Source organism: Diuraphis noxia, unplaced genomic scaffold (genome assembly GCF_037042655.1).
Source record: "Diuraphis noxia isolate RWA-SAM2 unplaced genomic scaffold, SU_Dnox_SAM2 contig0002, whole genome shotgun sequence".
Classification (NCBI taxonomy): Eukaryota; Metazoa; Arthropoda; class Insecta; order Hemiptera; family Aphididae; genus Diuraphis; species Diuraphis noxia.
Genome location: NW_028301712.1, coordinates 38,192,454 through 38,205,419, shown reverse-complemented (window position 1 = coordinate 38,205,419; position 12,966 = coordinate 38,192,454). Strand labels below are relative to the sequence as shown.

The 12,966-nt window shown below is 27.3% G+C and overlaps 1 protein-coding gene across 3 annotated transcripts in view; it reads left to right on the top strand.

Moving 5' to 3' along the window:
• LOC107171428 (diacylglycerol kinase eta) overlaps positions 1-12,744 on the top strand; it is a 30,559-nt gene extending 17,815 nt beyond the window's left edge. The window contains exons 1-25 of one of the 3 annotated variants that reach the window (XM_089219660.1): positions 1,355-1,513; positions 1,626-1,734; positions 1,935-2,040; positions 2,388-2,524; positions 2,889-2,980; positions 3,048-3,178; positions 3,248-3,416; positions 3,490-3,592; positions 3,658-3,803; positions 4,459-4,644; positions 4,713-4,881; positions 4,940-5,038; positions 5,095-5,220; positions 5,287-5,486; positions 5,571-6,511; positions 6,574-6,762; positions 6,840-6,939; positions 7,001-7,169; positions 8,567-8,667; positions 8,735-8,922; positions 8,981-9,248; positions 9,320-9,440; positions 9,501-9,587; positions 9,670-9,822; positions 10,196-12,744. In XM_089219660.1, coding sequence (XP_089075786.1) covers positions 1,678-1,734; positions 1,935-2,040; positions 2,388-2,524; positions 2,889-2,980; positions 3,048-3,178; positions 3,248-3,416; positions 3,490-3,592; positions 3,658-3,803; positions 4,459-4,644; positions 4,713-4,881; positions 4,940-5,038; positions 5,095-5,220; positions 5,287-5,486; positions 5,571-6,511; positions 6,574-6,762; positions 6,840-6,939; positions 7,001-7,169; positions 8,567-8,667; positions 8,735-8,922; positions 8,981-9,248; positions 9,320-9,440; positions 9,501-9,587; positions 9,670-9,822; positions 10,196-10,492 — 4,335 coding nt within the window. In that variant the 5' untranslated portion in view covers positions 1,355-1,513; positions 1,626-1,677 and the 3' untranslated portion in view covers positions 10,493-12,744. Of the gene's footprint in view, positions 1-1,354; positions 1,514-1,625; positions 1,735-1,934; positions 2,041-2,387; positions 2,525-2,888; positions 2,981-3,047; positions 3,179-3,247; positions 3,417-3,489; positions 3,593-3,657; positions 3,804-4,458; positions 4,645-4,712; positions 4,882-4,939; positions 5,039-5,094; positions 5,221-5,286; positions 5,487-5,570; positions 6,512-6,573; positions 6,763-6,839; positions 6,940-7,000; positions 7,170-8,566; positions 8,668-8,734; positions 8,923-8,980; positions 9,249-9,319; positions 9,441-9,497; positions 9,588-9,669; positions 9,823-10,195 lie in introns of those variants that run through there. The other 2 variants (XM_089219658.1, XM_089219659.1) reach the window with 2 other exon arrangements.
• The last annotated feature ends 222 nt before the right edge of the window (positions 12,745-12,966 follow it).

Below are 12,966 nucleotides of genomic sequence, written 5' to 3'. Positions count from 1 at the left end.
CTTTCTGATATCATAACAGCAGCATAGGAGTGTCAAATTAGTAATATAGTGTGGGTATTAATTTTCACCCGAAATTACAACGTCGATCCCCGATAAGAATAATATTAATTAATATTGTAGCTTGATATATGAGATATATGACCCATATATGGTAGAGCAGGAAAACGTGGTGATGCGGGCTCTGGGCAGACTATACCAATGTGTTAACTATAGTCGTATTATCAAAAACTGTTTTCTATAAAGTTGTTTTCTATATTTATAATGAGTAATGACTATATTACTTTAAATTATAATGAACCAAAATAGATAGATAATAATGATATAAAAAAATATAAAATACAAAAAATATACATACCTATTATTATTTTTCGTAAATATTAAATAATTAATTTTCCAATTTTTTTTTTACATGTTTGATTTTTTTTAATAAAACACTACAAATTTTGCCACTCCCTTAGATTTTCCCGCCTTAGGCAGCTGCCTACGTGTCCAATGGGAAATCCGACTCTGGTTACGCACTAGTAAGACTGAGAAAACACATGGGGATTGAGGATGTAACGTCCTCTTAATAATAGTAATTACTAATTACGTAATGTTTTGTAGGTACGTGCCTACGGCTACTAGGTAGTACAACAATATTCGTAGACACCACATTTTAAATATAATATTATTAAGAGGACGTCTCACCTGCATATGTTGTCTCCGTCTTACACGCGTACGACATATCAAATTGTACGCTCAGCAGAATACGTGTAGCTCCGTTAGTTTAAAAATTTGAGTGAATTTACCTCTTATAAAATCTAAAGGTAAGGTTGTTATCTAGACAACCTCGTAGTCTTTTTATTATATTTTTATTTTAAAGTGAGTTATGAGCATTTTAACATTATAAATTGCTTGTAGATCTTGAAATACTCATAACTCGCTTTAAAATTAAAATATAACAAAAAGCTCATGAGATTGTCTAGATAATAATCTTACCTATAGATTTTATAAGAGATAAATTCACTCTAATTTTTAAACTAACGGAGCTACACGTATTCTGCTGAGCGTACAATTTGCTATATCGTACGCATGTAAGACGGAGAAAACATATGCGAGTGCGACGTCTTCTTAATCATTATTCATTATATTTTAAAATATCTATGGAATGGTATTTTCAAAATATCTAGATTATTAGATATTTACCGTATTAGTAAAATTATTGGTAAACTATTATTCAGTAAAATATATACCGCCTCTATTTAATATCCTGTTCTGTGGAATATTTTATGATATTATAGTGATAAACTGATAATAAAGTGGAACAGATTAGTAAAATGATAACTGGAATGATCATAAAACAATGATAACGTTATCAAAGTCTTCGAAATTAGTTAGGTGTTGACATTTTTTTTTCGTTGTAATTTTTATTTTTAACAAAGATTTTTTAGTGTATAATGAGTGGTAATGTTGTTTTCCGGATACCGATCGAACGAAAATATGAAAACTCATCACTGGGGTGTTCGGATTCTTGGTTAGTTGGTTGTCTGTTCAATTGGACTGAAAACCCGATTAATGACGGAACAAGTTTACAAGTGTAACGATAGTCATTTGATCCAAAACCGTTTTTTTTTCACTTTTTTTAGGTGACCAAGCTCAACACTTGGTGATTTTGAGTAGCTGTGCTTATTGTACGTCATGGAAGACTGGATGGCAGCGTTAAAAGTTACAGCCAGCAGAGATATTTTAAATCAGGTATTATTTTAATAGATTAAGGTTTATAGTATTTATCATACAAATAAGTATCAAGTACATAGTTTTTTAATTCTAAAATAATTGTATGGGAGTTAAACTTGAAAAAACTGATGTTAAATTAACTATTAATGAAACTAATTAATATTGTACTTACCTATTTAGATTTTAATTTTAATTTTCTAAATTTCTTTTATGTTTAGCCGATTGGTGTGGATTTAAATGACTTTCTATCTGGAAATCACTCGTGGCATACTACATCTCACGCACGTCCAACATATTGCAATATCTGCCGGGAACAGCTATCGGGTAATTTAAATAACATAATATCAAATTTATTATTCATTAATTTATTGATTTTGTTCTTAGCATAGGTTCTCACAAACTCCTATTTCTGGTGTGGTTTTTATTTTTTTTATCCACCCATCCCCTTAAAACTTCCCCCATACATTTTTTTTAAATAGACGACATATGTAGTCATAATTAATAAAAAATTCTGATTTTCCAAAAAGTGAGTTATTGGCCTGTTTTTATCTAAGTACCTACATAAAAAAACCCCCATCCTCAGGTGTAGCTATAGCCTTATAAGCCACACCCATGTGCATACCTATTGTCCTTAGAATGCTTTAATTAATATCTTCCATACAAATACTTAGGTGTTACATCTCATGGATATAGTTGTGAGGTATGTAAGTGTAAAGTACATAAGAGATGTGTGGAAAAGGCGATCAGCAATTGCAAGTGGACTACATTGGCTAGCATTGGAAAAGACATAATTGAAGATAAACAAGGGGTAATAATAGTTTGTATTATTTTTGACAATATCGGTTACATTTTATATTTAGAAATTCTATTAAATCTACCTTATTTCAAATAGAGTAAGCTTTAAAACTATAAAGTTTTAATTTATTTAATCCTAACGCAGAAATAAGTACATAGTTTTGCAATAGTATTAAATTGACTGATTGCTTATGCAAACATATTTTTTGCTAGAGGTTTTTTTTAACCTATTTAACCAACTAACCTAAAAACAATTTATTAAATATTTAAATATGTTTTACTATTATTAATATTGTATACTCACGTGTATTATTTATAAATTTAATTTGTAAAAACAATTTTCTTTAATCTAACAATCATTTATTTATACATCTTAGAATATTTTAATGACACACCAATGGATGGAAGGAAATTTACCTGTTTCTTCCAAATGCGCTGTCTGTGATAAAACATGTGGATCAGTCCTAAGGTACATATTATTTATTGTATTTAAAGTATTAATTATTTCAATTAAATATTTATTCAATTCTAATCAGGCTACAAGACTGGAGATGTTTATGGTGCAGAGCAACAGTACACACTGCATGCCGCCCTAAGCATACAATAAAGTGTCCATTGGGACCTAATAGATTAAGTGTTGTGCCACCCACAGCTATACATTCTGTTGGTAAGATAAAATTTGTTATTTATTCAGTAAAAACTAATATCTTATTACTAAAATATTATATGATCATAGCTAGTGATGATTCCTTAGAAGCAATTCAACCCCATGGATGTTCCCCATTATTAGTATTTGTCAATTCTAAGTCTGGTGACAATCAAGGTATTAAATTTCTCAGACGATTCAAACAAATATTGAATCCAGCACAAGTATTTGACCTAATTGGTAACGGCCCTGGTCCTGGGTAATAGAATCTTTACATTTTGATTTTTTAAATAAAATAAAATATGTTTTTTTTAAATTTATTTATTATTCAGGCTAAGATTATTTAGACATTTCAATCCGTTCAGAGTATTAGTATGTAGTGGTGATGGTTCTGTTGGTTGGGTGCTATCTGAAATTGATAGGCTTAATATGCAGGTAACATATTATTTCTTTTTACCAAATAATGATTTATATAATTTTTGAATGTGTTTGTATATCAGGTACAGTGTCATGTTGGTGTACTACCTTTAGGCACTGGTAATGACTTAGCAAGAGTATTAGGCTGGGGTGCATCTTGTGATGATGATGCCCATTTGCCACAAATAATGGATAAATACGAACGAGCCAGTACCAAGATACTTGACAGGTAATAGTTAGATTGGTAAAAACTAAAAAGTAATGACTAGAGCACACATTTGTATGCACTTATAATTATCATAATATTTCATATAATATGTAGAAAAATTTGTGAAAATATGCAAATTAGACTTTAAAAGATGGGTTATAAAAAAAAATTACAAAATTAAACTGTTTGACAAATAATTATGAATTTATTAGGTAAAATAATGATCTAAATACATTGAATAGCTTAAGTAGATAACTCAAATCAAATACATTTTTTTAAATTGCAACAAGATTATGTTTAAACTAGACTACCCGTTAATAGATAATAAAGAAGATGAAGAAAAAAGTACATAATAAAACTCTTATTGATATTAGCTTTCTAAAACACTATAAGATGTTAGATGACAATAATTATTATTAGAATTTTCTATTCAATGACATATTATATTATATTGCTTTATTAGATTTGGAAAATTACATATTATGTGGAAATATGTAAAAAAAAAAATGTTTTCACTAGCATGAAAGTTGAAACACTATTATAATACATAAAGATCGCTGACAAAAATCCAAAAATAAAAAAATAATTATCAATTACATAAAAATCTGCGCTCTAGTAATAATTAATAAATTTCATCATATGTGGTTTTATTCAACACTTTGTATGTACATTTTAGATGGAGTATAATGGTATATGAACGTAGCATTGATATAGGTAGTGGCACAAAACTCACAATGAATTCAGGGGTACAAGAGGGTATTAGCTTAGAATCAGCCATATCCACATACTACAGTTATATTATGACTAATTTGAACATTATATTGCAAGCTCATGAACACGAAACAATTGTTAATACAGCCAAGTTAGTATTTATTGTGATTATATATTATAAAAATTTTAATTAATTTTAATTTTATTATGGACTTTTAGAGAGTTATGTGGTACTGTCAAAGATTTTATTGTTTGCATATCAGAAATTAACAATGTTATTGACAATACTGAATTCAATGATTTACACCAAGATTTAAAGTATAAATTAGACACACTTTTAAAACTCCTTCAAAAAGAAGAGTTCAAAATAACATATCAGACTAAAAACGTAAGATATTAACTTTTATTTTTTCCATTGCGGGTTTTAAGTTTTTATTTTTAATTAGGAAACTGTACATACTAATGATCTAAATGAAGAGCACATTAACATTAATAAAATAACAAATGACAATATTAAAGATACAGAAAGTAAAGTCATAAAAAAAGTAAGACAATTAATTTTTGTTTTTTTTTTAGTTTTAACTTATAAATTGTTATTAAGGTCTATAAAAAGCAATTACTTGAAAGAGCTAATAGCCTTGAAAAATCAGTTACAAAATTAATTGAACATTTTGGCAAGACAGCTTTTCCTTCTACTATTTTGACTCCACTTCCAATATCACAACTGGTATGGTGTAACATATTTATGAAACAATACATTTATATTAAGTTAAATTATTATTTTACTGCATAGATATCACCAAGCATTGATAATAATCTGAACCTTCAACAGTTAACTCCTACATCTATTGCAAATCCTATATCTATTTCTCCTATACCAATGTTAAGAAGAGATTCATCGTGTTCAACAGAATTAAATATTGAATCTTTACCGGCACCTGTTGAATTTTCTGATTGCCGCCAGGAAATAGTTCTAGATGATCAAAATGCTGTGTATGTTAAATTACATTTTTTTTTTTTATGTATTTTAAACTTGCTATCAAATAAATAATAATGAGTATAATAATGTTTAAACAGTATGTCCGAAGAAGATACAAGTACATATCAAACTTCACAGTATGATGATTTGAATAGCTATTGTCAAATATACGAAACTGATAAATTAAAAAATGAATGCAAAAATCAAATTAGTGAACCTCTAAAAACATATCCTGCATTTAAAATAAGTGAAGAAGAATCTTTGGGAAATATTTGTCATATTGATTCGTCTGAAGCATCAGATGAAATACCAAATAGTTATAAAATGTATGATAACAAGTGCCAAGCCTCTTCGTCTCGTTACAGTTTTCGTCAAGCTTGCAAAGGCCCATTTTCACGTAATCGACCTAAATTGAATTTTGGTGTAAATGAATGTATGGAGTCTGATGTAGATGTATCAAATTTAATATCCTCATCCCCGGAAGATGAAGAAAGTGAAGACTTTCGTAAAGAGCTTATAGTTACAGAAAATAGTTCTAAAAAGTGTAGTATTGCACATTTTATTGAAGGAAATGACATTGCACGAAGATCAATTAAATGCCGCCATCTTAATAAAACATACAGTGACATGGAAGCTGAAATTGAATTTGGATTTAAAAATATATCCAAGGAATCAGAAAAATATACTGTTAACAACGTGGGTTTAGAAGTACCGAATGAATCAAAATTTGTTACAGATAAAAATGAAATAAATGTCAGAATTCAAGGTTCTAATGGTAATATAAGTACAAATGGTGATAATTCATTCCTACTTCAAGATCCTAAATCAACAAGTGATATTTTTGATGCTGCTGCTGATGATGATGATGATAATGATGAATTACATAGTTTCAAAGGATTAAAAAGAAGTCAGACAATGACTGGTCCAGCTGTAGTCATAAATCCACCTTCTCCCCAAAATTTCTCTCCCAATAAATTATGTGATGTAGAAGAGTCACATCTGGATTGTAGAAGAAATAGTTTTGACAGTTGTCGGAGACGTAAGTATAACCACTTAAAGGGGACTAAAAATTTAAATTTACTAATTGTTTTTACTTTTTAGTTTCTGCAGCATCACCTATCATGTTAAATACTTCACCTTTGCGATCTTCACATAGAATTTCTAGTAGTACTGCATTAAATAATCGAAATCATTCACCTACGCCATGTTCAGTTCAAAATTATACAACGCTTAAACGCAATAAACATTTACCAATCATCAATCCATTAGTTACTCTACCCACTTGGCCCAGTAAGAAAAAATATTATAAAATGGTTAATTCAATTTTATTTAATAATCTTTATTATTTATCATTATACTTTCAATAGATGTAACAGAATCAAGTTTGATAAGTCAAGTGTTATTAGCAAATGCTGATGCTCTATGTGCTCCTGCTGTACCTTTGATGGACCCAGATGAAACATTGCTGTAAATAATAATTATAATAATAAATTTATAAGTAACAATAATAGTTTTATTTTTATTTCAGAGAAGGATTTTTTGAAAAATGCATTATGAATAACTATTTTGGAATAGGCATTGATGCTAAAATATCATTAGATTTTCATCATAAACGAGAAGAACATCCTGAAAAATGTAGGTCACGGACTCGAAATTACATGTGGTATGGAGTATTAGGAAGCAAACAGTGGTTACAGGTAAATTATTTTTTATAATATATATATATATAATATATATACAGTAATCACTCAATAATTTGAAAAACTCCATAAATTTAACTAAATGCTTAGTCCCTTGAGAAAACCTATGGTTAGAAGAAAATACATGTATTCCGGTTCCTTCGATAATTCAAAAATTTTTGTCGTTGAGACACACTCTACAATTTAAATTTATTTCCAGGACTTCTATAATTCAAATTTTCCCTAAACCCGATAATATATATTGTAGAACTTCGATTAACCATCTTTCTCGGTTACCCATCAGGTGCCACACTTGCATAGACTATTTGCGCATTGCAGTAAATCTTATCACTTTGTGCTTTGTGCATAAGTAGGTTTATAAACTTTCCGGCAATATCTACTAGATAAGTAATGGGTACATAATATGTACCAATAAGTAATGGTACGGTACCTAAGTATATCAATAAGCATGTCATAATTATTCAAATTATAATAAATAATATGTACATATGTTAAAAAAAATGTTTGTTGCTTGCTTAACAGTCTTTTGATTATCCGTCAAAGCTCTGGCCCCGAGAGTGATGATTAATCCAGGTTCTACTGTATGTTCATAATTTAATATGTATAAAGATTATGTAGAATCTATTTGATGTACTTGTAATGAAACTAATAACGATAGCAATTAATTATTAACATACCTTACTTACCTTACCTAATCTAGACTTTAATCAGTTTAATTGTATAATTTTACCAAAATGTTTACTCTGCAATTAGTAAACAATAGTTTAAATCGAATAATATGTAGTCAGTCAGAATATTGGTTCTATAAATTATAAATGTTTGTCGATCGTCGACAAAAAAAAAAAAGTGATCTCGATAGTTAAAGCAGGTAAAAGATATAACTAAGAAACAAAATTTTCACCACATAAAAAGGAGAATTTTGTCTGTGCAATATCGTTTTTATTTTTTCGATATCACTTATACAAAAAAAATTCTTATTGTTTCATAATACATTAATTTTGTGTTTTTTAAGCATGAATAACTTTTTTTGTAGTTCAGATATCAAAAAAATAAAAACTATATTGCACAGACAAAATTCTCCTTTTTATGTGGTGAAAATTTTGTTTCTTAGTTATAACTGTAGCTTTCTCGGTTCTTTCCCGCGCAAAAGAACTGTTTTTGCAATGTTATGCACTTGTAAGACTGAGACAACACATGCGGGTGTAACATCCTCTTAATTCAAATTATTATTTTTTTCTCAATTATTTTGAACTCCTGGTAAATCGAAAATCTCTTTAGATCAAATTTTTAGCTTGGTTCCCTGAATTTCAAATTATCAAGTAACTACTGTATAACTGTATAATGTATACAAATGTTATGTTATTTTAATTTTGGTAATTAATCTATTTGATAAGAAAACTTATAAAAATTTGGATCAAAGAGTACAACTGGAATGTGATGGACAAAGAATTCCACTTCCTTCGTTGCAAGGAATTGTAATACTTAATATTCCAAGGTAATTTGTCAAATTTGGTATTATTTTTACTTAGATTCAAATCAATTAATTAATGTTTAATATTTAGTTTCATGGGTGGTACTAATTTTTGGGGTGGTACTAAAGAAGACAGAGTCTTTTTAGCTCCAAGTATTGATGATAGGATATTAGAAGTGGTCGCTGTGTTTGGAACTATCCAAATGGCTGCATCACGTTTAATAAACTTACAACATCATCGCATTGCTCAATGTACTACTGTTCAAATAAATATTATGGGTATGCATTGCTTATTTTACTTTCACACATAGAAATGTTAATTTTACTTTTAACTCAGGTGATGAAGGGGTACCAATACAAGTAGATGGTGAGGCATGGGTACAGCCTCCTGGAATGATTCGTATAATTCACAAAAACAGAATGAAAATGTTATGCAGAAATAAGGCACTTGAACTGTCACTAAAATCATGGGAAGAAAAACAGAAACAAATTAAACACCAGAGTAAACGCACCCATAGCCAATCGCTATGTAGATTTACTCCTTTAAGTCAAGATGAATGGGCTATTCTCAAGGAATTTTTGGAGGCCACAAATAACTTAATTGAGTAATAATTACATATAATAAATTAATGCCATTTTTAAATGCTTAAAAATAATAATTATTATTATTATTTAGCTTGATCAGAGAAATATTACTGAAACAAAAACTATTTAAAGGAGATGATTTGAAAAAATTAACTGATTCTACTAATGATAATGTAAAAAAAATCAGCATTATTAAACAGGAAATTAAGGAAGTAGGTTATAATGGTTTTAGTATTTTTCTTAATTTATAATTTTCTATTTGATATTAGAAGGAATTACGATCAGTTGCAACTGACATTGTGTTAAGCACAAAGCGTTTACATGAAGAAACACTAACTATGATAAGAAATGCAGGAAATGTTAGTAAACAAAATTAGTTTTTCTGTGAAGATTTTTTACTTATAAATAATAATATTAAATTTAAACATTTTTTTATTTAAGGTTTTTGATGGAGAATTTGTAGTTAAACTTTCATTGGCATTCAGCAAACTTGAAATTGAATTTAAAAAATGTCTCATATCATCTAAAGACTCTGAAAGAGATAACGACTCGTCATCATGTTATGTTTATTTTCTCAACAATGCTTGTGAAATGGTAATCTATTAATTTTTATAAAATTATCTAATAAATAATTATTCAATAACTTGGTTGTATCCTATGAGCATTATTACTGATAATGTAAATTAATCAAATCATTTATTTTTGAGTCTTTATGAGAATTACCTATATTAAAATTATTAGTTAGTTTCATCTTTGTAATAGTGTGAAAAAAGAAGTAAACTTTTTTGTAATTATTGGGCTTGTTTTGTAGCATTTTGTAATATTCTAGTTGGTTTTAATTTGTATTGTGTGAAGTCTCGGGTACACTAATCAATAAAATTGTAGCTACAGTAAAAAACATTTTGAAAATGTTTTTACTTTTTATTACAATTTTTAACTAACTAAATATTCTGTTAACTTAATATAGGACAAATTGTGTCGTAAAGGGCAATTTTGGCAAAAGTTATGGAAAGGTAATGTTATATCTTCTAAACGCCTTGGTCAAGATATATCAAACTGGAGCACAGTGGAGGTAGGGATTTGGCTTGAGTCAGTTCAGTTGGGAGAGTACACAGAAGTATTTGCCAACAATGATATTCGTGGCAAAGAGTTATTGAACTTATCGCGACGTGATTTAAAAGAAATTGGTATAACCAAGGTAGGGCACCTTAAACGCATACTTATGGCTGTCAAAGAATTAAGCACAGTCCATGAAGATCATTAAAACTAATTGAGGTGAAGTATTCAATATTTTGGCTATAATATATAAGCTATTTTATAGAAGCTTTTTAGTTTTTTTACAGAATATATTATTTGTTTAATATGAAAATACTTTCTCAGATTACAATGACATGTAGTTTCCAATGACTCAAAGATTTAATATTTCAAGCTTAATTAAATTAATTTTTAATCAAAACACAAAAAAAAATTATTAGGATAGTAATCAAGAACAAAACAATCTATTTAAATTATGTTCCTAAATTAACAAAATATATAATGTAGCATATATTCAATAGACATACACTATTATGCAATTCTGTTTATGCATACTATTTTGATTTATTTTGAATCAACATTTAAAATTTTTTTATGATAACCTGTTATATATTAACTTAATTTGTTATTCTTTATTATATTAGCCATGGATACAATAAGCATAAGATTTAGATCCAATTATCCATAATCATAATATTATCAATTAAGTAAATTGTTTTATCATAATTTTCAATTTTGTATTACATTAGTTTTTTGTTAACTATTGAGTATTAAAATTGTTGTGATATAATTTGTGGGATAAAAAGGTATACATCTAAATAATACATACCACTATTTGGTGAGCATTGTGATTGGTTTCAGTTTATTGTTTAAAGATTATTTGCATCCCATACCATAATATAAATTTAGTTGACTCAACAAATACTATTATTTACATACATACTCCAAATTTAAATTGTGGATCTCTACCTGCTATGTGTATAATCAGTAAGTGTCCATCAATATTTTGCTATTGTTGGACATTATTAATTATTATGTTAACGGGTAAATTATGTTAAATTTAAAACAGGAATGACTAAGACTTATTCTACTTGCTCTATTCAACTTGTCTATTACCCCTATCATCTAGTAACTAAAGTGCCAAATAACTATTTATCAACATTTTCATTATTTGTAATTTTTTTTAAACGTTTGAATAACTCAAACATTATATACTTCTAAATTAAGAAAGTTTTTTAAAATACTAACATACAATTTATCCATTAATTCAATCTTAATGTATAACTATCGATTATAAATACTAGTGTTTATAATCAATCAATTATATAACTCATAGATATAAAAATAAAATGATTACACTCGTTTCTCATTAGTATATTTACCTATATTTTTTGTTACACGCACGTTTTCAACATTTTAACAGTGTACATAATATTATTCATTTTATTATTGTTTAATTATAAATATGATTCATATTGTGATATGGTAATACTATGATGGAAATTATTCATCATTCATAATATATAAAATTTGATGACTATTGGTTTTAGGCAGATTTCTCTTTATGTTAAATGTGATTTATACATTTTAGGTTTTAATTTTCAGTGTAGTAATATTTAAATTGATAAACAGAATTTAATGTTAAAGCATGTTTAATAAATATTGACTAATTTACAGAAATAATATTTAAAAAATTATTATTAATTTATTTTTCACTGATTCAATAATACAATTATAAGGGAAATATTTTTTCGACAAAAATCAATAGTCAGCCAAATTATAATGAATTTTAATCGTTCAATATTGTGTACTGACTAGTGATATAATAATTAATAATTAAGGCCATCAATGTGTTTCAATGTACTTTTTAATTATTTATTTATTTGACTATTTCTTGTGACTTTTTTATAATGTTCTATGAAATCATCTGTTTACACTAAGTAATTACTAATTTTTGGTGCTAATAACAGTGTTTCATTTCATTTAGATACTATTTCTAAAACTAAAAATAATGAGACTTTAAAAAGTCATAATTAGTTAAATTAATTAAAATTAGAATTATACAATCTGGTGTTGAACATAGACTTTGTCTCACAGGGTTTAAACAAGTGACTAAATATTCTACCTGTGTTCATTTTACCTGTATACGGTTGATGGACACTGTTAAAATCTTGTGTTATTGTTATTACTTATTATTATGGTAGAATATCATGTCCTAGCAATAATGTATTAAGCAATAGTTTAGTAAGTTCCTACTATTTTATTCTAAAACATATATTTATTTACTTTTTATCCAAACAAAATCTATATTGTGTAGAATAGACGTACTTAATAAACATAATTTATTATAATATTGCCTTTTGATTTGTTTGGCGCTTATTCGAAGAAATCAATTACATTTTATTTATTGTATACTATTTTTACCTTTGTGTTTATAAATAATTTATAATAATAATCATATAATATAAATTATAGACTGTGTTTGTTGTTTTATTATCAATTAAACTCTTCTTGTGATGATCAATCTAAAATCTAATTTTAAGTTTATGATTAGTGTTAGTATACTATAGAATCATTGCAATTTGGATTGAATTGAAGACATTTTTGTTCTTAATTTTAATTTGAAAAAAATATCTACTGAAATATTGATTTAAATTGCATACACGATACATTGTTCTGTAAGTATTAAAAATGATGAACAAA